The sequence below is a fragment of the Talpa occidentalis genome, unplaced genomic scaffold (assembly GCF_014898055.3).
Source record: "Talpa occidentalis isolate TD23 unplaced genomic scaffold, MPIMG_talOcc4v2.1 talOcc4.3, whole genome shotgun sequence".
NCBI classification, from domain to species: Eukaryota; Metazoa; Chordata; class Mammalia; order Eulipotyphla; family Talpidae; genus Talpa; species Talpa occidentalis.
Genome location: NW_023603184.1, coordinates 25,589,002 through 25,615,781, shown reverse-complemented (window position 1 = coordinate 25,615,781; position 26,780 = coordinate 25,589,002). Strand labels below are relative to the sequence as shown.

The window sequence follows — 26,780 nt, the reverse complement described above, 5'->3', positions numbered from 1 at the left end:
AATGGGCCAAAGATCTGAACAGGTACCTCAACAAAGAAGACACACAGATGGCAAATAAGCATATGAAGACATGTTCAGCATTATATGCCACCAGGGAAATGCAAATTAAAACAAGAAGATACCACTACACCAGTGGCATGGCCAAATCCAAAACACAGCACAAACACTGCCACTGATATGGAGCAACAAAAACTCTCATTCATTGCTGGTGGAAACAGAAAATGGTGCAGCCACTTTGGAAAATAGTTTGGCAATTTCTTACATACTATATGATTCAGTACTGTCACTACTTGGTATTTGCCTAAATGCACTGAAATCTTATATCCACACAAAAACCTGCACATAGATATTTATAGCAGCTTTATGATTGCCCATATTTGGAAGCAACCAAGATGTCCTTCCATAGATGAATGGATAAGAAAACCAGGGTAGGGGCCTCCCTGGTGGTGCAAGGGGTTAAAGCACTGCACTATGAAGCAATCCGCAGCCTCAGCAGCATGAGTTCAATCCCTGGCCGGCCAGGGAGTAACCCACATGGCGAAGCAGACCTCTCCTGTCTTGTCCGCTGCTCCCCTCAGCAGTGTATTTCAGTCAGTCTGCCTGTTAGCTTCCCACTCTCTCTCTGGTGAATCCTCTCACCCCCCGCATCTCTGGTCTGCACCCCAGCTCTTGTATGCATAAATAAATAAATCTTAAAAAGGAGAAAAAATTTAAAAAAAAGAAAGAAAACCAAGTTGCATTGAGACAATGGACTATTTTTCAGCAGTAATAAATTAGCGATCAAGCCATCAAAAGACATAGAGGAAACTTAAATGGATGTCACTAAATAAAAGAAGTCAATCTATATAAAGGCTATATACTGTATATGGCATTCTGGAAAAGGCAAAAGTATGGAAGCAATAAAAGTATCAGTGGTTGTCAGATACCGGGAGAAGAAATGATGAATAGGTGGAGCAAAGAGGTTTCTTAGAGCAGGGAAACCGTTCTGCATGTTATTGTAATGGCAATGTCATTACACATTTGTCAAAACCAATCCAATTGGATTGAATGAACAACACCAAGGGTGAGCCTTAATATTATCTGTGGGTTTTGAGTAATGAGATGTGTCAATACTGTTTCATCGATAGTAAAAATTTTTGGCCTTGGCTATGCATCTAAAATTGCTCTGAAAAAATCTATTTAGAAGGAAAAAGGATTTTTAACAGGTAAGTTTTTAAAATGTAGTTTTACATTGACCTTCTTGATTCTGGCCCTAATAGCTATTTTAAAGAATATTGACTATTTGTACATTATAAGATTATTACATATTTTTCATAAATATTTTTATATAAAATAATAAAGTACAGATGAATGGGGGCATACTTTTTACAAGAAAATTTGCTACAAGCATCCAGTTTTGAAAGCAAACCTTTCTATTTAGTATTGTTATGTGTTGTCATACCTACCTACTAGGTAAGAAAAAAACAGCCAAACCAGAACTGTGCAGTTCTGTTTAACTGTAAGCTACTTTGCATATTGTTACTAAATGATCACCTATAAATCAGGTTGTCTGACTCAGCCCAAAATGCAGCATCTTGTCGACAAAACGCAGGTAAGAGACTTCTCCAGAGTGACCCCTGGGACAGAATGAGATGGCTTTTAAGAAAATCCCTAGGCAGATCAGCTGTCTTAAACTAACAAGTATGCCCGTATATGGAAAGACTGAGCGTTTTCTGGTAAGTAAGTCATCTGGAGTGGAGAGGGTTTGCATTTGGAATTCAGGAGACAGGTCTGGAGTCTGCTCTGCTACTAGCTCTGCAAACTTAGCCAAGATGCAACCTATGAGACATCAGTTAAGAGGATTTCTAGAGCTCCTTTCAGCACTAACATTCCATAGTTCAATAATAATGTGCAGTTATAGCTTTTTGTTTTTTACATGGTAGATTTTTTTTAATATTTCTGAAAGTTGAAGCTTTCATGCTCAGTAGAGCATCCAGAATCTCTTAGGATTTTGGCATTAAGACCTCATTATTTGTTTCCCAGAAGTGCTCTAAGACGGAAACTGGAGACTTTTCCAAGATGGGTGCATTTGTTAGCTGCGCATGTCTCTGGAATCATGGAGCCCCAGGATTAAGTCTGTACAGCTTTCTTTTAAAAAAACTTGGACTCAATTTCTGCAAACATGTCCAGCCTCCGCTAGACTGCCTATCTTGATCCTCTTCATTACTGCATTTTTCATTCTATCACTCTGTTGTGGTTAAATTTCTTCTTTGAATAAAACATGATCCCATTTCTATGCTATTGCATTGATTGGTGAACTTATTAGAAAGGCTCATTGGTATGTCTCCAGAGACACCAGGCTCTTTTTTCCAGAAGTATGTGAAGTCTTTAAAATCAGAAAATTTAATTACCTTTGGCATGTACAAATTACTCAGGTTTCATCTGGGTCAAGGTTTAAGATATATTAAAATGATCTCTGTCGGGATAAAACAAAGCAAAAGGAACACTTGTGTGTGATTAACTTGGATGACATCTGCTTTATTTATTTATTTTGGGGGGACCCTGTCGTCTCTCTGTTTCAGCTATGGGCAGAAATAAGTCACTGATGTAGAAATGTAGTCACAAGACTCTATACTTATGTGATACATGTCTTTTATCTCTGGGAATTTCTTAACTTTTCTCTCAGCAACCTTTTCTATTTGACAGAATCTTGGCTAGTTTATAATCTTCCAGAGATTTTTGTCTTATGTTAGTTATTTTAGGGTGTGAGGTCAGTAATTTGGAATCTTTCAGTTCCTGTTCCTCTGTTTTGATTTTTAATTGCATTTATCACATTTATCTCATCCCCCCACCTCAACCTCTTTATTAGGGAGAACTTTCCTGGCTTTTACTCCATTCCAGCCTGTTCCACCACGAATTATCCCATAACTCCCATCCCCTACTGACCTTACTGTTTCCAGTCATTTGTCTCTAGTTACCATGTGAGGGTAGGACAGGCTTCTTTACAAGAATTGTAACACACTTTTTGTATTTTAATTCTAGTGCTTAGAAGCTGAATCTCGCATAGTGCAGCCTACAGTTTTTCCTCAGGTGGAAAATCATTTGCCAGTGTTACCTAATCTTGCCCATAAACATTTGGGCTTTTTTTTTTTTTTCCTGATGAAAGAGAAAGTCATATTTCCTTCTTTTCCGAAGGTCCACAGATAGATTTCTCATGTTGCTTTTCCTTTTCTATTTTAGGTATGCTCATCTCTCAACAAACAAGTGAACTTTGGATAGATCAATTTTTTATTTTCCATTGTTAGGGAAAATCGAAGGCAGGTTTTCTATAAAGTGCAGCTGAGAAAGTGACTCTGCTCACATATTCATCTGTTAAGGAAGGAAAGAGGAAAAGAACTAATGCCTGTTACATTATTTATTTTGTCATTTAATCCTCACAACCATGCTGCTGTAGAATAGTTAATAAAGAGTTGAACTTAGAATAGAGCTGGAGCTCAGAGATTGAGAAACTTGCTTAAGGACACAGAGGTAAGAAAGGGCAAAGCCAAGATCGAAACTTGAATATATTATGATTCAAGGGAAAAATGCTCCTTTCCACAGCATCATGCTGCTCCTGGTTAACTGGTTTAGTGTAATGTCCTTGTAAATCTGTTGTGACTCCATTATTACAGTTAAAAGCAAAAAATAATGATACTTTAACAAATGAGAAGGATGCAGACCTAATCCGAAAGAGGGAATGTGTTGGAATGGGACCTCTTAGTGTGTGTATCCTTATGTTCCATGAAAAAAGAAAATAGAAAAAAAAAAAAGAAAAAAGAATAGAAAAGAAAAAGATACAGGTGCCCATCACGCAACAGATTTATTTACACTTTTAAGTAAAAAATGTGTAAATTGACTGTTCTAAATGTATTAAGAAAGTTTCTCATTTAAAGTAATATAGTGAATTTTTAATAACAAATCATTCCTTTCTTATCTTTATTTTCAGTTTTGCCCCTGGCACAGCAAGCACTATTTAAGAAGACTTTGCCTGTGAGGTTGCTTGATCACTAACTAGTTCATAATTTCTCCAAAGTGTATTTGAATATTTTGCTGTTTTGGTGTTTCCCAGACTTCAGTATTTGCATAGAGCTTCATGATCTCCATTATATCAGTGTTTCACCTGAACTATTCTTTATTATTTTTCTTAAAATCAATTCACAATTTTTCCTCATGTAGATTTATTTAAAAGAACTTTCAGGTTTTTTTTTTTAGGTAGAGTCTATATTTTATTTTGTTATTATTTTAGCTAGATACTATTGCTCATGAAGACTTCCATCTGAGGGGGCTTAGAAGTGTTATAGAGCAACCCCGATATTAAACGGGTTCCTGGCTGTGGGTCCTCACCCGCGCGCTTTAAAGGGACTTATGAATACTCTACTACAGACACACACAAAAGGGCTAATAAAAGGTTTATTTACAAGAGAAAAAGAAATAAGGAAAATGTACAACTCAGGGAGAAAATAGGGAAATAAAGTCTTTAATGCGTCCTACCCGATCCGACGACCTGGAAACCCAAAGTCACTCTCAGAGCTGGCCAGACGGACGCTGCGAGCTGGCGGAGAGCCAAAAATGGGGGATCCCCCAAAGCCCACGTGTCTGCCTTTTGTATCCACCTGGCTGCTTAACCCCACCCTCAGGTCCCAGCCACCTTCCCTTTGGTGGTGATGGGATTTGGAGTTCCCAGTGTCTTTGGCTTTGACCTGGGGTGGGGCTGGAGTCCACAAAGCCTATATGGAATTTGCTTTGGGACATTCTTTTCCCCCTAACAGAAGCATTCTAGCAGTGTGGAAGGCACACTCCCTAGACTCAAGCTGTGTCCGTCATCACCAGGGTCAACAGAGCATTGAAAGGGACACACCTTCCCACCAGGTGATTCCATGTTATTTGATGCTGGTGTTGTGTGCCATCAAAAATCCTCTCTCTTACTACTCACAAAATAGTGTAACTCCATTTATTTACAGAATGAGCTGAAGAAACTATTCATCAAAGCAGAAAAGTCTTTAAAACGTTGATGGCTGAGAAAATCGGTGATATCTGCTCTCTTTTGATCTACCAGATTAACTAACTTGGTTATGTTTTCAGGCTAGAGAGGAAATAATGGACAACAGAAGCTACGCGAATCTGCCAGACAAACTGCCTGTCTTCTCTGATTCTGCCCACTTGCCGCTGACCAGGTCTTTCTATCTGGACCCCATGGTCACCTTTCACCTGTATCCCGAGGCCCCAGTGCCATCCCCTTACTCTGAAGAGCTGCCATTGCTGCCTTTTTCTAGTGATTCCCTGATTATGGAAAATTATGGTGAACCCTGTCCCTTCTCCTTCCCAATGCCTTATCCAAATTACAGAAGGTGCGAATACTCCTATGGGCCTGCCTTTATCCGGAAAAGGAATGAGCGGGAAAGGCAGCGGGTGAAATGTGTCAATGAAGGCTATGCCCAGCTCCGACATCATCTGCCAGAGGAATATTTGGAGAAACGACTCAGCAAAGTGGAAACCCTCAGAGCTGCAATCAAGTATATTAATTACCTGCAGTCTCTCCTATACCCTGAGGAGGCTGAGACCAAGAATAATCCTGGGAAAGTTTCCTCCATAATGGCAACCACCAGCCGCCACCCTGACCCCATTTTTAGAATCATTTGATCCAAGTGTTTCCGAAGAGAAACAAATAATTTCACAGAATGGGGTCCCTTAGAGCCCCATGAAAAGCTTTTCTTAAATGTCATTTCTGTGTGAGCAGATAATAGTTCAGATGTTAACCTCCATCGAATATTTATTTCTTGCCTGGGTTTCACACGTATTAAACACTATCTTATGTAGATTGAGAAGATGCTTCTCACACTTTGTGATTTCTTGAGGGGAGTAGGAGTCCTCAGGATTCTCTGTAGCTCTCACCTTACCCTTCTCACACATTTGATCAAAGTCTCACAAAAGCAATGTAAAGTATAACTAAAGACGACTCACCACTTGTCATGCACTTCACAGGTGCTTCATGCTAAGCAGTCACCACGAACTCTCTTGATTTGTCAAAGTTTGGTGGATTTTATTATTTGGGGGTTGACAAGAAATCTGGACCTTGTCCATGTCATGAAGAGAAAGTGTCCCAGGGCTAAAGCAAAAGTAATAACAAAGTTTGTTGTCATTTGAAATTATTTCATAGTCATCTTGTTCCTCCTCGAAGAAGACATCCTCAAGCAGCTTAGCGCAGGGAGTAAGAGGGCAGGCTCTGGAATCCACCTGCCTCAACTGAGACTCTACTGCTTCTTCTCCATGGCTTAGTTCTTCATCCGCAGGATGAGAATAGTAATAACAGCAACCTACCTGATGTGTTTATCATGAGCATTATATGCCTGACACATAATGAGTATTCATAACTATCCTTTTTCTTATTTTTATAATTACTATCATCCTGACCTCGTTCTGATCACCATTCTCTGGATTCTTTAGGCTGGAAAATGTGCAACTGCCAGACTTTTTCTCACTCCTGGGAAGCACATTCACAGCCCATATCTTGCAGTCCGCCTGCCTGCAAAATGTTTTCAGCTCTTTCTTCTGCCTTAATTCCCAGGTCTCACCTGTCACTAAACCCAGTCAGGATTTCCTATACACCATCACATTCACTGCCATGTGAAGTCTTCCTACCCCAGCCATTATTTTTTCCATTGCAGTTCCCATCCTGCTAAGTTAGTATCCGTCCCATATCTATCTCTGTCCTCTTCAGTGGATCGTAAGTTATTGAAGTAATACAGTCTTATTCATCTAAGTTCCTAGCACCCAGGAGCAGCTTCAGATCAGGAAAATGTCAGTAGCCATTTGGGGTTATTTTCCTAGCCCAGTCCTGTCACCTTTTGTCTGGGTCACTGTTAACAGTCTCCTCCCTGGCCTCTGGGCTGTGTTCTCAACTGGCTCCATCCTCAGGATGATACTCTTTCTGAAAACACTTCACACCATTTTTTGCTTAAGCCCCATGGCACTTCCTTTTCACTACTCCATTGTTTCCATGCATCTGCTTGGTTTTCAAAGTTCCCATTAATCTCAACCCTCCCCAAATATCCACACCCTGATTTTCCCATGATACCCCATTATTCCCTCAAAAGAAAATCAGTCTTGCAAATGCATCCTTCCCTCTTACTTAGCTCATGCTTCCTATAAAGATTGAAATGTTGTCCTTGTTTACCCCTCCACCATTGAAATCCCAGCTATTGTATTTCAGAATTGTTCTCTCACTGCCAGAGACTCAGTTGGTCTTTCTTGTGCTCTTTGTACAGCCCTTAAAGCGACCTTTGGGTATGTGGTCCTGGGCAACAGTCATTTCCCTGACTACAAAGCTGCATGCTCCAAGGGCAGTCATCAGCTTTTTTTGTAAGTAAGAGAAAATCCCACCCAGAATGATATTATCAATAAGGGGAATATATCGGCCATATAACTGAGCTCCTAGCTTTAGGGTTGCCTTCAGGCAGGGCTCGGTACTGTCACCAAGAACCTGTTTTCTTTAGGTCTATCCTCTTTCTGTGGCAATAACTCCAATGTCCCAAAAGGCTGTTAGAAGACTTTCTCCCCAATACTTCCTCCCCCTCCTATTCAAAGCAAAAGATGGGGAAGAATCCCTCTCCCCAGTCCCTCCCCCCAACCCCACCCATGCTGCTCAAAGGTCCCCTCTGCACATGCTCAGTACACTCACTCGGCCCACAGCATTCCTACTGGCTGGAATCCAGGGCAAACTGCCTGGCAACCTGCTTGGCAACCAGGAGTCAGTTAGGCTGAGGCTCTGAGCCCCAACTGTCAGAAGGGGTTGAGGCTGCAGTGGAGGCCAGGAGTTTGGGACTGTGAGTAAGTCCCCTTGAGGTCAGACCTGCAGACTTGGGCAGGAACAGTCTCTAACAAGACTCTGTTCACCTCTGAACAGGTCTGGGGGCGGGGGTGGGGAGGGCATAGCCCTGGGGTCTTAGCCTGGGGACAGAGTAAGTCTAATCGGTAACTGGGTTAGGAAGGGAGTCTGTGGCTTGGGTTAGGGGTCAGTTTGCCATCAGGGTTAGGATTTGTGAAAGGGAATATGATCTTACTGGGGAGGAGGAAGGAGGAAAAATCTAACACAGATTAAGCTACTTCTGTGCCAGGTGCTTTCCACTTATTATCTCCTGAGCTGTAAGTGAAGTGCAGAGAAGTGAGCACACGGCCAGCAGGCTATGAAGAATTTAAAGCTGGGTGTCTCTAAAAATCACAGCTCTTTTCAATCTCTCCTCTATTTCCCGACCTGAAGTTCCCTAGGCAGGTGATTCAGAGGACACCTCAATGTCTGTGGGAGACAGTGGGGGTGAGCAGGGCAGCCTAATCCCCAACACAGTCACACACTGGGGTACTAACTGTCCCCAGAGGGGTGCCTAACCCTAGAGCTGAACCCTGCCACAGCCAGGTGCCCTCTACTGGGCTGTGGGCCGCTGTGCAGGTACTGGTGGTGCTTGTTTTCAGGCCGTGTCTCCGAAGGCCATGGAGTCCTCTGCAGAGCCTGGGAAGACTTTCCCCAAATACTGCAGTGTGGCCACAACCTTGAAGGTCCCTGCCTGGACCGGTGCTGCTGCTCCCTGGGACCTCTCCTTCACCTGCCCTTTTGCCCTCCAAGTGCCCTGGCTCACCAGTCACAACCCCCTCACCAGGTACTGGTTTCTGCTCCTCTGGAGGAAGTGGGGTGCACCTTCCTTTCTCCTCTGTTCTTGGCTTGACATGGAATACCATGAGGGATAAAACTTGCTTTCTGGGAAGGCTGAGGGGGTTCTTTACTGTGGGATGGTACTTGCTTAGGTTATTATATTATTGTAGCCTGAACTGTATTCAAGAGAGGACGTGGCTTTTGTCCCACATTAGTAGAGTGGCAAATGTTGGAGCTGGGGGTGACAGCGGGCAGTCAGGCATCTCCAGTTACCATATTTCTAGCTCACTTACCATCAACTCTGAGACTTTCCCTGGTACCACCTGAGAAATTAGGGTTTTTACAACCAAAACTAAGGAAAGATCTCTCTATGCTCAAATTCTCTCAGTAGTCTTCAGTTACCCTGACTTTCCTGGATTAGTAGCATCAATCTGCTGTCAAGAGTATGAAAGCAAGAGGGGAAAGAAACCCCATCCTATAAGCACACATGCCTTGTGGGGTCCCAAGGACTCGTGTCTGTGCTGTTCAGTTCAGTCTGCCCAGCTAGGGGCTTGCAATTAACCTCCTTTCTTGATTCACCTATGAGGACGAGGTCATTTAAGGCTAGAGTTAAGCATCCCTGAGCTCAGGTTTGCCCATACAGGAAGCAGTTTCTGCAGAAACCCAAAACCCGATTAGACTATTCCCCCCTTGTGTGGCCCTTCCCACGATTTCTCCTAGAACTAGCTTTTCCCTGGTCTGGCCCAAATATGCTTAATCAGCTCCCCTGTGCCTTCCTGCCTTGCAAACTTCCTCCTCCTCCTGACTCCACACTGTCAAACCTCCTTACAGTTCCACTCCTTTGGCATTACCATGCAAGCTTCCATGCCTCATCCTGGAATCCCACACACCACTTTAGGATTTACCCTCCTGGTACTCTTCCCTGGTCTGCTAGTTGGTCTCAGGAGCAGCATCAAATAACTTGACTATATCAAGGCTAATCCCATCGTGATGACCTTGAAACAATTCCCAATTCTCAAGTGATGACTCCATTTGGTGTCATCTCCTCTGGTGCCTTCTGACAGTTTACCTTGTCTTACTCTGGAAGCCGTAGATTACCACTCTTCACTTGGTGTCGTATACATGCTGTGGTGCCAGTAACTGTGAAACTTGATTCTTGGTGTTTGGGGGCCTGGTCTTCACCCTTTAATTCCATTTGTTCTTCCCCAGGTATGCTTACCACCCATGTCTCCACATTGCTGACCCGGCATGGCAGGGGCCCAGCTGGCTGGGGAGAGTAGGAGATGCTGCTGGCACATGGGTTCTGGCAAGAAGGGAGCTGGATGGTCTTTATTACCGGGCTCAGATAAAGTCTGCTCCAGAGGTAAGTCCCCGATACCCCACACAACCCCAGCACGCATCTCTGGGTGTGCTTCAGCTGTGTGGTCCAGCAGTTCAGTTTCTTGGATAAGCATTTCTTAGACAAGGTCTTCCAGGCCAGGGTGTAAAAGCAAAAGTGTAGTATTTAGTGAGTGTAGTGGTTTGCTTGGGCTGAATAACAATATCACATACGCTGAGTGGCTTAAACAACAAAAATTTACTGTCTCTCAGTTCTGGGGGCTGCAATTCCAGGTGTTGAAGTCTGTGAGGGAGAATCTGTTCTGTGTGCCCTTCCTCGCTTCTGGGGGTTTGCTGGCAACCTTTGGTATTCACTGTCTTATAAAGTAGCCTGATCTCAGCCTCATCCTCACAAGGTGTTCTCCTGTGTGAGCGTCTATGTTCAAATGTCCCCCTTTTTAAGTACGTGATCAGGGTTGTGGCCACACTGCAGTATTGGGGTGAAGGCTTCCCAAGCTTGCTGACCTGTCCCCCATCAAGCTGTCCAGGCCAGTCATCAGCAGTGCTGGACTTCAGACAATGACAGGAGGAGGCTTTTTCCTCCTTCCCCTGCCTGTAGAAGACTCCGTGGCCTTCGGAGAGAGCACCTGGAAACAGGCACCACCAATACTGGACTAGGGACCCACACTTCTCAGCCATATTCAGTATGGCCTCGTCGTAACTATACCTGCAAAGACCCTATTCCCAAATAAGGTTCCATTCTGAGGCACTAGGGTTTCAGACTGCAACATATGAATTGAGGGCAGGTGAAGGGGGAGACAGTCAACGCTCAACTGTGAAGAAAATGTACAGTGAAAGTATTTTGTTTGGGAAAGTTGTGTGTTGAATTATGGGCACCAGCCCAAGGGAAAGAGGAACACAACTTGTCTGCCTGCATGCACACTTGTGCACGGGGACCCACAGAGACACCATCCCCACATGCTGGCCCTAGCCCAGTGGCTGCTTGCTTCTCTGGCACGTTTCTCTTCAGCCGGACTTTGTGAGTGTGAACCCATGCAGGGAAGACGAGTGTCAAATATGAATTATAGAATTTCCAATCGAGTCATTTTGTTATTTTCACATACGAAGCTCTGAATTCAAATAAAACATGAGCAGAGTTTGGCTCTAGTATAGGTTCTGTCCAGTGATTTGATAAAAGTCATTTGTAACCAGACTTTCTCTTCAAAACCACACTGAGTACTCAAAACAACTATTGCTTTTCAAGAGCTTAAGTAATTCTCCAGCCCTCTCTTATATGCTGCTCATTTAGGTAACCCTTTCCGCCTGGCTGAAGTGGCAGAGCTCAGGGCTGCCCTCAGGGCCACACCTAGCCTGTAGCCTGTAGGCTGGAGGATGGACCCTGGTTGGTCTGGAGGAGTGCACTGGGGAAGGACAGAGGACCCGGGCTACTCCTGGGAATTGCAGCCAAAACTAGAGACAGAAAAGAAAAAGAGGAAGAGAATGGAAGGGAAAGACAGAAAGTGATAAGCAAGAGTTGCCTCTGGCAAGAAGCGGGGGAGGGGGAGGCCTGGAGCATCCATCCCACAGCCTGCTTGTCTCTGCCATAATCAGCTCTAATAGTGCCCCTCCCTTCTCTGGATGCCCTCAGCATTTGTAAGGAAGACCTTGGGGAGTCGTGGGGAACCATGGGAGTCTTGGGGAACCATGGGGGTGGTCCCTGTTGTGCTTCTTAATGCCAGATCTTATCCTGTGTCTTCTTTCCAACAGCTGGAGAGGCAGGGGGCCCTGCTGGTGGAATTTGAGGCTCCCCTTTTCACAGGCCCAAATCTGCCAGCTCAGCGGCAAGGTGTGGTCTTGGAAGAAGATGTCATTCAGTTCTTGCCCCCCATGGAATACTCACTGCAGCCTGGGGACAAGGTGCTGGCATCCTGGGAATCAGACCATCAGCGGTATGGCCCTGGCACTGTGCTCTTGTGCTTGAAGGGGAGAGACCCCCAGAGAGGTAAGGGAAGCTCTTCTTACTGCCCAGTCCCTGGAAGGAGCCAGGCTGGGGAGCAGGCAGGAGGAGAGAGCGGAGACAGTTTAGAGGCATTTAAAACCATCCTTACCCCTTCACTTGCAGCTTAATCCTGGGGTGGCAACAGATATGCAAATAATATCCTTGGGATTACAAAATATTTTTTACCAGAGCAAATAGTCTAAAAACACTGTGTTGGTTAGGTGACCCTTGGTGTGCTGGGGTTAGCCTGGGGTCACAGCAGTGCACATGAGCTGTCCCCCATCAAGTTCTCCAAGCTGGTCATCAGCACTGTTGTACTTCAGACATTGGCAGGAGGAGGCTTTTCCTTCCCTCCCTGCCCCCTTCTCTGGAAGGGTACCCCCTATGACCCACACCCCCCATGTCCCCTGACTCCCCCACCCCAAGAGGCATCTTGGTTTTGACAAGAAAACTGAGGAAGCAGCTGCAGGACAGCCTGAGGGAATGTTCTGGGCCGATTCTCCAGGGAGGGTGCATATGAGGCAGGCAGAGCAGAGGGGCTTTGCCCAGGCTTTGCCTTTAGGGATGGGAAAAGCCTTTTCCTACCATGGAGAAGAGGCACTTGTAACAAAATGTCCTTTTTGGTTATGCAGCATCTGAAGAAGAAATTACTGTTCACTTCTGGAATGGCAAGACAGCTACAGTACCTGTAAGTGGGGTCAGGTGGGTGCCCCCAGCTGTCTGGAAGAAGGCTGTGGAGAGGCTATACTCGCCTTTCACCAGGGAGCGCCCTTGGCCCTTCCTCTGGGCCCCTTGCTGCTCTCTGCTGGGGCCCATCACTGGATATGTCACCAGCGGGCTTCCTCTGGGCGCTTCATTCTTGTGCCCTCCCTGCCAACCCCATGCCTGCTGCCAGCTGCTGTGTGGGGGCTGCTTCTGCTGCTACCCTTTGGCTGGACCCACCTGGTGGCCTCTAACCAGGGCCTCAGGGGTCACAGTCAGAGAACATCCAGAAGAGGAGCTGAAGCCAACAGGCCAGCTTTTGCCGCTAGAGGGTCCTAAGAATGAAGAAGTAGCAGTGCAAGCGCCCATGGCTGTTTCTTCCTCCTCTTCCTCCTCTTCTTCTGAAGAGAATTTGGAGAATGATCTGGATATGGGCCTCCCCCAGAGACTGATGGTGAACAGCACAGTCAACACAGACCCCATCCTGCTTGAGACGTCTCCGAGACAGGGTGGCCTTTGTCAGCCCGTGTGGAGGTATTGGAAGAGAAGTGGGCCCGAGCCACATCCGGGGAAGCCAGGTAAACCTTCCTCCAGGTAGGGCCATCAAGTACTGATGCTGAACAGTCAGGCTTAGACCCCGCCTCTTAAGAACCCTCTTGTGTGGGTCCCTCAGCCTCTACCCCTTTGCACTGTGTGTCACAGGCACTGGTTATTGTTGGATCCTAACCTGATGATTCCAAAGGCCCGACTGTTGGCTGCCAGCAGTTGTGTTGCTCTCTGTCCTTGCTTACGGCTGAGACAGAATTCAATCTGTCATTTTCAAAGTCGGGGAGGGGATGGATTTCTCTTAAAGTATTCCTTCTTTTTTAGTTCATTGTCTTACTCTTCAGGAAGTCACATCTATTATTTTTGTTTTGCTGCTTTCAAACTCTCAGCACTTGTTTTTCCATCATCTTACTATCCCTTCTTTGTGATAAGTGGGATTTACAAGCTCCTTCAACTGGTGGTGATTGGTTACCTTTGCTTCCCTGACTAGCTGTTTTGAAAAATATGTCTGACAACTTCTCCCACCCAATTCCAAAGCTACCTTTCCCAAGGGCCAAGAATGATTAACAAACTTTACTTCTCTTTAGAAACAGAGCACGGTACTAGGAGCTTACAGATAAAATTGAGAAATTCAGTGGTCTTCATCTAGTTTTACTTACGTCATCAAGTGTAAGCCCATCAAAATGGTGGCATAAGCCCAAATAATTGAATTTTGGGTTTAGGAACAAGATGTTGCAACATCTGGAAAGAAGAGAAGGGCAACAAACAGCGAGCACAGGCTGCAGTGGAGGGGAGCACCCAGGAGCTGGTGCTGGAAGGAACCAACATGCAGCCACTACAGGCCCTGCCCAAGGAAGCTGTGCACCCAACACCGAGTCAAGGCACTGCCACACATCAGAGGGGCCCCAACTCCCCTTAGGCCAAAAACCCTGAGGATCTAGGTAAAGCAGAATGTCTGGGAAGCGGCTTCTTAAGGGCATGGCTATGGTTCTGTAACAATTTGGGGTCACATCCATTTTGAAACTGATACAATCCACAGCTCTTCTTCCTAGAAAAATATACTTCCCCACAATTCTGCAGACAATTTTCAGAAGGCTTACATGGCCGGAAATCATCTTTGGCCTTTTGGGGTAAAAGGCTCCCTGTTTAAATGAACCTCTGTGTTCTGGAAGGCAGGGACACGTCAATGACTTTAAATCAGTGCCTTTTGAGCCCAAAAATTATAGTCAGCCTGAAACTCTTGTTTTTTATTTTTTTTTCTCTCATAGGAAGCTAAAGAGTGGTAGTAAATACCTGAAGGGGAGTAACAAAGTGAGAAGACCTTCATCAACCTAAGGAGGTAGAGTCAGCCCAGGCCTGATAGTCAAATAAGCAGCAGCATCTTCACCCCATTAAAATTTCCTTGCAAGTGAAGACAGGAAGGCACCTGTCATGAGGGCACAGAATGTGGCAGCACCCAAGGCTCCCTGTCCTGGGCTGTGTGAGGTCTGCTGATGGCTCTCTTTCACAGAATTTAAGGGTATGGTCAATAATATGCTTTGGGCAAATATGTCCACAGCCTTTCTGCCACCTTTTCATACAATCTACTGTAGTACATGAATGACATTTTGTTTCACTCTTAATACCAATAAAAAGGAATTCTCTTCATTTCCAAATCTCTCCCTTTATTATCATAATTAACCTTTATTTGGAAAATAAGCAGCAAAAACTGTTCAGACAGCACCATTAAATAATTACATTATTACTGGAGGGTGGGGGTGACGTCCACCCTTTCAGATTAAAACAGGCTCCAGGAGACAAGCTCCAATTACCAGAAAGGCTGGCTGTCAACAATCAGCACTAAAAGCAGGATGAACGTATAAATAGCAATAGAATCATATGGTGGCTTTATTCTTCTTGCTACTTAAAAAAAGTGATGCAGTGCAATGTGATGTCAACTCACACCGGGAAGACCAAGTCCACACTCTGTCCTGAATCAACTGCTACCACATGAGTCTTCTTGGTTAAGTCATTTCCGCCCACAGTGACAGAGTAGGTTCCTGGATACACTTCTATGTAGAGGTCCTTGGCGATGGGCTCAGCCTGGGAAGAAAGCAGATATAAGCAGGTTAGAGATTTATATCCCAGTGGCCTCAGGGCACCTCCACCAGGCCACCCTTATGTGTCAGAGTGAAGCACTGAGGTGAGAGACGGAGGGTCTGCTTCCAAGGCTCAGCTTGGCCACATAATAGGACTATTATTTAGGTAAGTCTCAGCCTCTCCTTATGCTTGTTTGCTTATTTCTAAGACTGTGATATATCAGCCTCACAAGCATGTGTATGAAAACACATTTGTAAATGTTCAAGTGCTATAGGAAACGGGGGTGAGGGTCATGAAAAGAATAATCTATTTGGAGTAAAAGATAAGAATGTGTTAGAAGGAAAGGTTAATGATCACTATTTGGGGGATCAAAAGTAGACAGCAGCAGGATGGCAAGGCACTGTGGAATAATGAGATGATTCTTTTTAATTATCCTTTGATAAGTTCATTATTAGGAAAATGTAACATTTCTCCTAAAGCTGAGATACTAGGAACACATTCCATTTTGTCATGCAGCCAGGCAGCTGGAGGATTAGTTCTCCTACAGTGCAAAAACACTGGAAGGTGAAGTAAATGCAAAGATGTATGTTTAGAGCCAAGCTGCACGCAAACCACTCTCCAAGGACAGACTGGCTGGGGAACAGGATGTAGCAGTGTGCGTGGAGGGGTCTCAGCAAGTGGCACAAGGGCAAAGTCACAAGCCAGAAGAGTGTAAGAGGCAAAACTCCTATCCCACAGCTGAGCTACTGTTAGGGGGAAAAGGATGTCCCAAAGCAAATTCCATATAGGCTTTGTGGACTCCAGCCCCACCCCAGGTCAAAGCCAAAGACACTGGGAACTCCAAATCCCATCACCACCAAAGGGAAGGTGGCTGGGACCTGAGGGTGGGGTTAAGCAGCCAGGTGGATACAAAAGGCAGACACGTGGGCTTTGGGGGGCTCTCCATTTTGGGCTCTCGGCCAGCTTGCAGCATCCGGCCAGCTCTGAGAGTGACTTTGGGTTTCCAGGTCGTTGGATCGGGTAGGACGCATTAAAGACTTTATTTCCCTATTTTCTCCCTGAGTTGTACCTTTTCCTTATTTTCTTTTTCTCTTGTAAATAAACCTTTTATTAACCCTTTTGTGTGTGTCTGTAGTAGAGTATTCATAAGTCTCTTTAAAGCGCGCGGGTGAGGACCCACAGCCAGGAACCCGTTTAATATCGGGGCTGCTCTATAACACTACCACCACTACTAAATGTGCATGAGACGCCACAGACAGGAGCGTCATTTCTACCATCACACCGAGGAGGAAGAAAGCAAACTAGTGGCCAATAAATTCCTTTGGGAGGAATAAATGATAATATACCTACATTTTTTTTTGAACCCTGCCCCTTGTAGACAGATTTGAAGCCAATTTTTTTCCCAAAGCTGCATTATGTTATATATTTTGTGCCCAATTACTGAAAAATTTAGAGAAAGTAAAGCTGTATCCGAATTGCAACAAGCCAGGGATGCTTCATTTGTCTGCATGAAAGGAGACACTGGTAACAAGAGGCAGCTGTGATTCCAATGCCATGAACATCAGGAAATTAGCAAAATCCAGCAAACAGTAGAGACATCTAAGTCTAACAACTTATATTTGTACTAGAAGCAGAATGTTCTTAGTTGCCACTAACTCTAGTATATTCTGATTTGGGGTAGTAAGTAGCACATTATATACAGACAAAAATTAAATTATCGCAGCAACAGACCACAGAGTTGCTTTCCTTCAGAATTCAGCACTTTCAAGTCCCAAAAGATTCACTAGTTTCATGAGTTGAGTACTTTATACTAAAAATGAAAAACTCATTACTATGTTTTATAGAGAAACATTTGCAAAATATGGGGACAAATCCCTTCAAATGTTTTGGAATCTGATCTAACCAAATGTGTATGTTTAAGAATTTCAGCAATGGTTTTCACTTTGTAAGCAGGAGGGTCAGGCCCCTCCTGCTGCTTGAACAGATGGTGGAATTCCGGTAGGACACAGTGCCAGGCCAGCTGAGCTGGAAGAGCTGAGATATGAATACTTAACATTCTTTCCAACCACAACTATGAGTTCAGGCACAAAGAATATCCCCGAAGCTTCGAGGGAAAGAAGGATAGCAAGAAAACAATTTTACACTGAACCAAAATATTACACACTCTCCCCAAAGGGTTAGAAGAGCTCAACTAAAATGACTACAGATCCAATACAAATAGCCTGATAATAACCAGGTCAGCCAGTTCATGGAAATGCAATGGCGGTGAAGGCCCCTATACTACAAACTTGGTACTCACAGGCTGGGATGCCCGAGCACTCTCTGATACTTGATAGTTTCTTCCAACACCAAGGGATGTGTCTTTTCTCTGAAGAGACAATTAGAAACAGTATTAGTGTTCACACTTTGACTTCTGCTTTGTAAAGAGAAATTTTTTCTTCGACTTGATTAGGAACTAGCAGTTGTTTAGTCAGGTTTTTTTTCCTATATTGTCACCTAAGTATTGAGGTTCTTAATGAATTCTGTCAGGTATTTTTAGTCAGATGTTTACCATAACTACTTTTTATCCTTACATGGGCTTTGGCATCAGACAGACCTGATGGATCTTACCTCTGCTATTCACAGAAGTTCTGTGCCTCTGAGCTAGGTTCCCTAGTTGATTACATGGAGCTCAACAAGCAGAATATTTGGTGTCCCCAGAATGCCATGTGGTAAAAGCCAGGTAAGTTTGTAGTGAGGTTTGTAATTATTATCTTTAGGAAAAGTACTTTGTTAAGAGGAACCTTCCTTGTACTTCTTTATTTATAATTACCAAAGACATTATAGTTATCCTTAACTTAGAATAAAATTTATGATTGTTAAAAATCTCTTTTCTACCCTAGAAGTAGAAGAGTACATTTAAAGTTCTTTCCTGTAAGCCAGTCCAAGAATCCCATGGCCCGGGATTACAGGTTCAACAAAGATCCTACAGTGGCATTGATCATATATTTTGGACAAATTCCGATTTCATGTTCATTGCTGTGAGTTCTGGAGGCTGGGATTTGACATATTTCTGTTCCGCACTATAACACTGAATTATGCAGGCATCCACCAGTACAAATCCAGCAGGTCCTCCTGAATACAGGGTCCCCCTTCTTGCGAGGCTGAAGACACGGACAGATGAGGATACCCACCTGATCATTCCCTATGTCCGAGCACAAGTGCAGCTCTGACTTCCTTCTGTGATAACGGGAGACGTGGGTTGCCCCTCCTTCCTCTGGCACAGATGAGTAATATTTCTAGGGAAGTAATGTGAAAGATGTTGGTAACTAAATTTCATCAAATTTTCATAAAATTCTGTTACGTGGGCCAAGAACATTAAGAAGGGAGACAGGCGGGCAAAAGTAAATTACCTGCCCTGCTGACAGGCCTCTGAAGTCATATAACAAATCCAAGCCTATGAAACACAGCTGTAGTAAAGAAAACTGCATCTGGCATTCCTTTGCTGCCATCTGCTGCCTCTGTAGGGCAAGAATTCTGGCCAACCAAAGCTGGGAAGACCAAGCTCTCTGCCAGGCTAAAAAATTTTCACATTTCAGTCCCAGTGAAAAATACATATGCCCTTTCATCTCTTCTCCTGACAAGTTCTGATGAACAGTTCCATGTTTACCGTCTAAGTAATAGACAGGACAAAGGAAGAAAGGGGTACACCTCACTAAGATTTAGAAATACAACAGGAAAGGTAACATAAAACCTATAGCTATGCAGCAAACTCCTAGGAGGAGGTAAGGGTAAGATCTCTAATTTAAGGAGAATAATCCAATGGCCCAGAAAGCAGTTATATTTTTCTTGTTTGCTTTCATCCTCCTCCTAGAAGTTAACTGTAGATGTGCCTTGATTATGACTAATGATGAGGCCATCACAATCTGCTGGTTTTGAACATGTGTAGAGATATATCCAAGGTATGTGAACAGAAGAGTAAGAGCATGGGGAAACATTTCAGGACATGGATCTAATGGACTATTTTAGAAGCTGCTGCAAAACTGTGAAGGCAAACTCATAACACTGTCCTTACTTCTTTGTTGAGAAAGCCGAGGGATATAAGACTCCATTCCATAATGGAGACCTGAATTGAAGCATGAACTGAAAACCAGAATGAAGACTACCAATTTGTTAAGCCTCAAACCAAAAACAAATATTATTCCTTTTACTGAACCACGAACCAAAGTGTTTAAGTTATGGATTTTTCTAAAACCATTTAACAGAATAAGAACATAAAAACAATGGAACCCTATCTCATTGGTTGAAATGCTGTTCTTGGTGTTAGGATTTTTATAAAAGATGCAAAATTTAACATGTACATTTCCAAAGCAGGACATAACATAAGGTATTTTCTTTCTTCTCCTTTGTAGAGTAGCACCCTTATAATGTGAGAATAACAAAATGTTAAGGTTGGAAGAGACCAGAGTCTTCCATGAAGCTGATTTCCTTAAATGTTGGCTGGCCTGCCTTCATCATTCTCTCAAAGTACTTAAAGATGACTTCAGTGCATGGTTTTGGTTTTAGGAAGAGGGGCTTTAGAACTTTGGCGCACCCGTTTCAATGAATGGTACCAAAAATTTCACTTGTCTCTCATACTACGGATTATGACAACTTTCTGGTGTTCATCTCTCAGTGGAAACCAACACTGTAAAGGCTGGAAAGAATTTCGGAAATGTTCATTTTATAATGGGGAAGATAAGGCCAAGAGAGGCGTAACTGTCAGTTAAGACCTTAGTAAGTGACAGAATTTGGGTCTGTTTCCTGGGAAGCTGCTCCTCCCAGTCAGTCAGTCACACTACCTCCAATGAGGGTGCTGCTTTGGTTCCACTTAACCACTGTTGTTGTCAGCAAGAAACATGGACCCATGGTACATACTTAAAAACTGTGTTGCCAGGGGCTTGAAACAGGTTAATTAATGATAATGTAGGGATTTTGTTTTCATTTTTATTGTTTCATTTTTGTTTCAATACATTGTGAAAACAGAAGTTCAATTCCAGTTTAGAGTATACCCTATTGATTTTTTTAAAATTTAGTTCTGATGAAAGTTTAAGGGGAACTCATATTTTTTTCTCCTTTTTTTCCAGTAGACTGAAAACAGTGGTGAAGGCAGAATCCTTTTCTGTCTAGTTCACTGCTGTATGGTCAATAGTACCTACAGAGTTAGGCTTTCAAAATTTGTTGAGTGAATTCTAACTTGGATTTATCACCTGGTTTAAATCCTTTACTGATTACAACTTGCCCAGGAGATAGGGTGGGATAAACAACAAATCTTCACATTCTCCCTAAATTCCAGAAAGAACCATTTTCTGATCCATCAGCAGGCAGAGCAGGGACATGTCTTTGATTTACACCAACTTACCCCACACTGACTTGAAGTATAGTCCATGAATTCAGCCATTGTTCTGAAGGAAGCACTAAGGGTTGGGTATCTTTCTTCTCTCTATTTGAACAAAGGGCAAGTCACAGGTGAGAGCTGGTATTCCCCAATGGAAAATAAAGTCATTTGGGGAATAGCTTCCTTTGTACTTTTTGAAAGGCCTATGCAAGTTTAAGTCAGTAAAAAGGGTCTCACTGATAATTACAGCTCTAAAGCACACTGACATGTAATTTAACCAGAATAAAGATAGTTTTGCTAGCTATCACAGGGTAGCATGTAACCTTTTTTTTTTTAAGTAACCAAGACCCAGCACTAGCAAGATTCTAATGCCACCACATTAGAATCTGTCAAATGTCAAAACGTTTTCAAAGGACTTTTCCTTTCACTGCCCTTACACTTGACAGCTTCTTCCAAAGACAAGATCCCTCAGATGCTTGTGCAGGGTGCGTCCTCAATCCTAACGGGCCTCCGCAGAGGGGATGAATGGGCTGGTCCCCAAGCACAGGGGTCCTCACCTCTCCTGGGAAAAGGCGCTGGGGACCAGGTGCGGGACGTCTTTCTTCGTAGGGTCTCCCCCTGGAAAAGGCGCCCACGCCGCCTCTGGGAAGCTCCAGCGAACCCCAGTCCACCGCTCTCCTCTTGGCCCGCTCCAGTACTTCTTGACCCAACCTAGCCGAGCGCTGCAGGGACCGTCGGTCCATCCCGTTGAGAGCCGCTGCTGCCAGGCAGCCGTCCATGTCCCCTGCGCGGGCACAGACACACCAACACCGGCGGTCAGCCCGCGGCCGAGACCAGCTCCAACTCCGGGTCGGAACCCAGGCCAAGACCTCCCGGGCGACCACTGCCCCCCGGAGCCGCCCCCGACGCGCTCTCCAGCGGACTCTGACTCCAGCAAGCCGGTGAAGCCATGACCCCTACTTCCGTTTTCGACGCCCCCCCCTCCTCTCCTAGCGGTACCCCCTCACCCCGCCGGCTTCTCAAGGCGCATGCGCTCAGGACCGTCTCGGAGAAGGGAGAGGAGGTGGGCCTGGAGCTCTCGGCGCCCGCGCCGCAGGCTGTTGGCTGCAGGGTGGGCCGGGGGGCGGGGCATCCGGGGCGGGGTCTGCGTAGGACACGCCCCCACGCCTCCGCCTCTGCTTCTGCGCGCGAGTTGCCTGGTGAACAGCCGGACGTAGGCCGGAGAGGGGCGGGCCCTGAAGGGGGCGGGGCTCGCAGCCGGGAGCCGCCAGCCCCGCGGCGGGAAGTGTCGCCGCGGGGGGACCAACCTTCGCGGGGGTCTGCTCCGCCTGAGGAGACACACCTGAAGTCAAGCCAAGCGGTCTCTAGGGCTAAGAAATTATGGGAAAGAGCCTTTCTGCCTGATGTGTATTTGGGGATAGAGCTACTCTAAAACATCGTTTGAAGAGACTTGATGACAGGCCGAATAATTCGGCCGCCAAGGTGACTTGTTGAAGGAAGTCTTACCTGGCCAGAGGCTGCAGGTAGTAGAGAGCGGCCTCTGTGGGAAGGCGGGTGTTCCTGGCCCACCGGGCCTGAGGGGCGGCCGAGGTACACTTAGGGCTCCTCAAAAATCCCCTCACTGCCGCAGCCTCTCCCCGCCAGTGGAACTGTCGATTTTTTGGCCACTTCTGTGGGAATTAACCCACCTTTCAAGGATGGTTGCACCGTGTTTAAATAAGGAACAGCGTTGTTTTCCACTCCACTCACGCCACTTCTTTTTTTTTAAGATTCATTTATTTATACAATCACTGGGGTACAGGCCAGAGGCCCGGGAGGGTGAGAGAATACACCAGAGACAGAGCATGGAGCAGAGCAGGCAGAAAGAGTGAAAACACTGCTGAGGGGAGCAGCAGGCGCGACAGGAAAAGTCTGCTGCGCTACCTGGGTAGCTCCCTGGCCGGTCCAGGAATCTAACCCGCGCTGCAGAGGCTGCGGACAGCTTCACAGCGCTGCGCTCAACCGGCTGCGCCACCCGGGAGGCCCACATGCCACTTCTTTTTGATAGATGTATTAATTGCTTAAGGCCTCACTGCCCATTAGTGACCCCACTGCAAAGTCCTGAGTGCAGCACAGCATTGATGCTCAGAAGGGGCCGCTGTAAGGGACATTGCTTAATGGGGTCACTTTAAGGGACACAAGGAAATCCTTAATAGTCAGCTAGTCTCAACAGAAGGCTTGATTAGCTGCTCTGAGCTACCAAGAGTGTATTAAGAGGCGACAACTTCCATTTGCACTTTTGTTCATTTTCTGCTTTCATTTTACTGAAGTTACGGAAAATTTTTCGTTGTAGGAATATTTAAAAACGTTTTCTTCAGTAAGTTTATCAAGTACCTTTAGAACATAGGGGTTGAAAGCACAGGGTTCCGAATATCCAGTCCAGATAGCTCGATTAGAATTCTAGCTCCCCCGCTTTTTTTGCTGCGTGATTCTGGGCAAACATTACTCAACTTCTTGAGCATCCCTTTTCCTGTCTCTATACTGGGGAAGACTAATAGTACCAACCTCCCCAGATTCTGAGCTGCTTGAGGGTAGAAGCCATGTATCTGTCTTAATTACTGAAGTTAAGGTCCATCAAGTATTTTATCTGTCACAGCAGGTTCTAAAAATAGCTGTTGGCACAGCATTATTTACAATAGCTAGGAAAGAAGCCTAATGCCCATCTGCAGGAGACTGGATCAAAATGATGTGGTATATGTACTCTATGGAATACTACTCAGCCATAAGGCAAGATGGAATGTGGTCATTACAGCAAAATGGAGGGGGTCTGAGGGAATTATGCCTAATAAAGCAAGTCAGAATGACAATAATATTGGATATTTACGTACTAGGCAATTTGACAAAGTAAAATACAAAACCTAGCCGACATTAGTAGAAGTAGTGAAGGCTCAGGATAAGAGGGAAGGGGAGGGAGGAACAGATGGAGTTACAAGGGATGGTGGTGGGGAGAAAAATAAAAAATAAAATTAGATGGTGAATGCATGAATTGGGTGACTGTAAAGATTTTATGAGAGAATTCCTATAAAATACTTAGTATAAATAAGTGCTTCATAGATTTGCTAGCATTATATGTCAGGCACCTTCTTAGGAGTTGTAGTGAATAGAAAGTATATCAGACTAAAGGAGAATTAAAAAAAAGAAAATGATGCACTTAAAACTGGTAATGGCAGGAACAAAATATTAGTAAGGTCTAGTTCACACAGAGTGTTTGCCATAGATTGATACAAATTAAATGCTATGAAGCTTAGAGGAGAAAGAAATATTGTTCACTTGGGATGGTGGTTGGGGGGGACCAAGAATTGTTATGTAAAGAAGGAAGCATTTTAGCTAGGCCTTGAAAGATAGCCTAGGAATTAATGAGTGAATGGGTAGTTAAGACACCTTTTAATTGCTCTTACGATGAGTTTAGTTGGGGGCGGGACAGAATTTGTTATTCTTTTATTATTTGTAGATGTTAAGCTCCTGACCCCAAGTTACTTAACCATTCTAATCTCAGTTTCATCATCTATGAGATGGAAATCATGATAGAACATTCCTCATAGGTTTGTTGTAAGGATCAAATAAGTTAATATATGCAAATTTCTTCAAATAGTACTTGGCAAGTAGTAAATGTTCAATATAGTAGTAGTATCATAATCCGATTTCAGCCTGGTCTTCCAGTATGTCCTCACTTAGCCCATCTACAGCTGCACTACAACTCACCTTATTCAGCTCTTCCTCAGGATTCTAATGCTATCCCCCTCTCCATTTTGTTTCAGTTGAAGCATTACTCTCTCTTTTTTTTAAAGATTTATTTATTTATTTGTTTGTTTGTTTGTTTGTTTATTTATTTATTTATACAAGCACTGGGCAGAGTCAGAAGTGCGGGAGGGTGAGAGAATTCACCAGAGCCAGAGCGGGGAACAGAGCAGGCAGACTGACGAAGAAATACACTGCTGAGGGGAGCAGCGAATGGCAGGAGAGGTCTGTCACGCCTTGTGGGACCCTCGCCGGTAGCCAGGGATCGAACCAGCGCTGCAGAGGCTGTGGGCAGCTTCGCAGCCCAGCGCTCAACTGCTGCACCACCAGGAGAGGCCCAGCATTACTCTCTTTTATCAACTTTTTAAAATCTGTTATTTTGTGGGGCAACTTCTATTTCCAAACTTTTTGTTTTTAATGTGGTACTTATCCCAATCTGATTTAAATTATGTGTAGTATGATTCATTCTCTTCTAACAGCTTAGGAACTCTTTGAAGGTGAAAGCCTTTCTTTATTTGTCCCCAAATATCCAGAGCCTGTTAAGTGTAATAGGTGTTCAATGTTGAATTTGTTAATTTAATTTTTAATTTAAATAGACCCTATTGGACCAGATAAGAGTTGGCTTCTTCCACAGTCTACCTATAGACACTCTGATGAACATATTTTTATGTTAATTTTTAATATTTTATAAATAATTTATTTGTCACTAATTTTCTCTAAATTCAGAAATATATGGGAAAGAAGGTGCTTGGAATGAAACAGAAACCTGAAGACTGGTGTGAGATTAAATATTTGCATTTATATTTATAAATATATATATTTTTAATTTTAAGGTGCATAAACCATAGATTGAATGTGAACAATGATGGAACATGACCTACCATCGGTGCCTCTGTGGATGAAAACAACCTGAGCCAGGTACCTCTGAAAGTCACCCATGAGACCAGGGAATGGGACAACAAATGGAGGGATAGCAAATAATCAGGAAAGTACTTAGTCATTGATGGAGAGAGAAGCTGTCGATGTATGTCTTTCATAATCTCTCTTTTAACAAGGGTAAATTCGTTACAGAGAGAGATTATTTGTCTAAAATTATATGTTTTGGGCAATAGGTGTTGAAGGAATTCTTTGTTACTGAGACTTGAGAAAAGAGTTTTGTTTGGAACTTTTTGAACAGGAAAAAATGGTCTAGTGAAGATCAATGTAAATTCTTTTTCTTTATGTAAAAAAGGCAAAAAAAGAGTTAAAAAGCTCAGATGGGAAAGTGGGTATCATGACGGAGTTAGACAATGATTTATAATGTACATACCAGAGACTGTATAAATCATTTTATTTGACAGGTGGTATTTTTATTTCTTCAGCAGACTTAGGGAGCTTTAGAATCATTACAGCTTTGTAAAGTAGTATTACGGCCTGACACATTAGATCATTCATTTTGCCTGATTACATCAACTCGTTCGTTGGGTTATCTGGTAATGAAAGAAACTCATTATCAAAATTGTCATCTTGATTATATAGATTACAGTGTATGAATCAAACTTCTCAGAATTCATTTTCACAACTTGTTAAAAATTGCCTGGAAGTTAAAAAAATTGTTGCAGAGCTGAAATGATAAGGGAAAAGTTAAATAATTTTAAAGACTATCATAGATAAAAAGATAGTTTTTTTGGAATATATAAATAACAGTTGGAAAGACTGGGTATAAGACTTGATGGATACATGTACGTTTCTCTTGAGATACTTAGGAGTGGAATTGCTGGGTAGCATGATAAATTTATGCTTAACATTATAAGAAATGCCAAATTGTTATCCAAAGTGACTGTTTTGGTGATATCCTGCAGCTCAGTTGCAAAGTGGGAGTGGATAGAGGATCCCTGCCCCACACCCACAAGCAGTTCTCAGATACCAGCAGGGTGACTGAAAATTCATCTCAATTCTGACACTGTCTACCTGGAGACAGCATCAGATTGCACAAGTTAAGGATCAATCTCCAAAGACTGCCCTCCACTTCAGACGGAAGTGGCAAACTCAGGCACCTACCTTTACTTCTAACCAACTAACTATAGATCAGAGATTTGATAGACAATCTCTTCACATTTGATTAATTTTCTAGAGCGATTCACAGAACTTAGGAAATCAGTTTACTCACTAGAACATTGATTTATGACAAATGATATAACCCAAGAATAGCCAGATGGAAAAGATGCACAAGGCAAGGTATGGGGAAAAGTCTCCAAGCTTCTACCTGCTCTCCAGGTGCAGCATTATTCCCTAGATCTCACAAGCTCACCAGCTGGGAAGCTCTCCTCTGCTAGACCTTTTATGGAGCTTTTACTACATAG

At 43.9% G+C, this 26,780-nt stretch overlaps 4 protein-coding genes across 9 annotated transcripts in view; 3 read left to right on the top strand and 1 right to left on the bottom strand.

Moving 5' to 3' along the window:
• The first annotated feature begins 1,547 nt into the window (after nt 1-1,547).
• Nucleotides 1,548-5,697, top strand: ASCL3 (achaete-scute family bHLH transcription factor 3). Its single transcript, XM_037521684.2, has 2 exons — nt 1,548-1,591; nt 5,101-5,697. The coding sequence occupies exons 1-2, from the start codon at nt 1,565-1,567 to the stop codon at nt 5,656-5,658; spliced, it is 585 nt and encodes a 194-aa protein (XP_037377581.1). The 5' UTR covers nt 1,548-1,564; the 3' UTR covers nt 5,659-5,697.
• Nucleotides 5,698-7,756: 2,059 nt separating this feature from the next.
• CUNH11orf16 (chromosome unknown C11orf16 homolog) lies at nt 7,757-14,872 on the top strand. 2 transcript variants are annotated; one of them, XM_037522631.2, is made up of 7 exons: nt 7,757-7,841; nt 8,485-8,669; nt 9,872-10,025; nt 11,747-11,981; nt 12,611-13,258; nt 13,949-14,167; nt 14,495-14,872. In XM_037522631.2, the coding sequence occupies exons 2-6, from the start codon at nt 8,503-8,505 to the stop codon at nt 14,143-14,145; spliced, it is 1,401 nt and encodes a 466-aa protein (XP_037378528.1). In that variant the 5' UTR covers nt 7,757-7,841; nt 8,485-8,502; the 3' UTR covers nt 14,146-14,167; nt 14,495-14,872. The 2 variants fall into 2 exon arrangements, with proteins under 2 accessions (XP_037378528.1, XP_037378529.1); XM_037522632.2 differs by having other exon boundaries at nt 7,757-7,845.
• AKIP1 (A-kinase interacting protein 1) lies at nt 14,852-21,761 on the bottom strand. Its single transcript, XM_037522633.2, has 6 exons — nt 21,669-21,761; nt 21,219-21,445; nt 20,686-20,766; nt 18,479-18,583; nt 17,605-17,673; nt 14,852-15,308 (listed from the first exon to the last, which is right to left on the bottom strand). Exons 2-6 carry the CDS (start codon nt 21,438-21,440, stop codon nt 15,165-15,167), a joined length of 621 nt encoding a protein of 206 aa, XP_037378530.1. The 5' UTR covers nt 21,441-21,445; nt 21,669-21,761; the 3' UTR covers nt 14,852-15,164.
• A 171-nt stretch (nt 21,762-21,932) lies between these two features.
• DENND2B (DENN domain containing 2B) overlaps nt 21,933-26,780 on the top strand; it is a 174,289-nt gene continuing 169,441 nt past the window's right edge. For 4 of the 5 annotated variants that reach the window (XM_054699358.1, XM_054699354.1, XM_054699363.1 and 1 more), the window contains exons 1-2: nt 21,933-22,184; nt 25,272-25,356. The gene's annotated coding sequence lies outside the window, so the exon portion shown is untranslated. The remainder of the gene's footprint in view (nt 22,185-25,271; nt 25,357-26,780) is intronic. The other variant, XM_054699356.1, reaches the window with a different exon arrangement.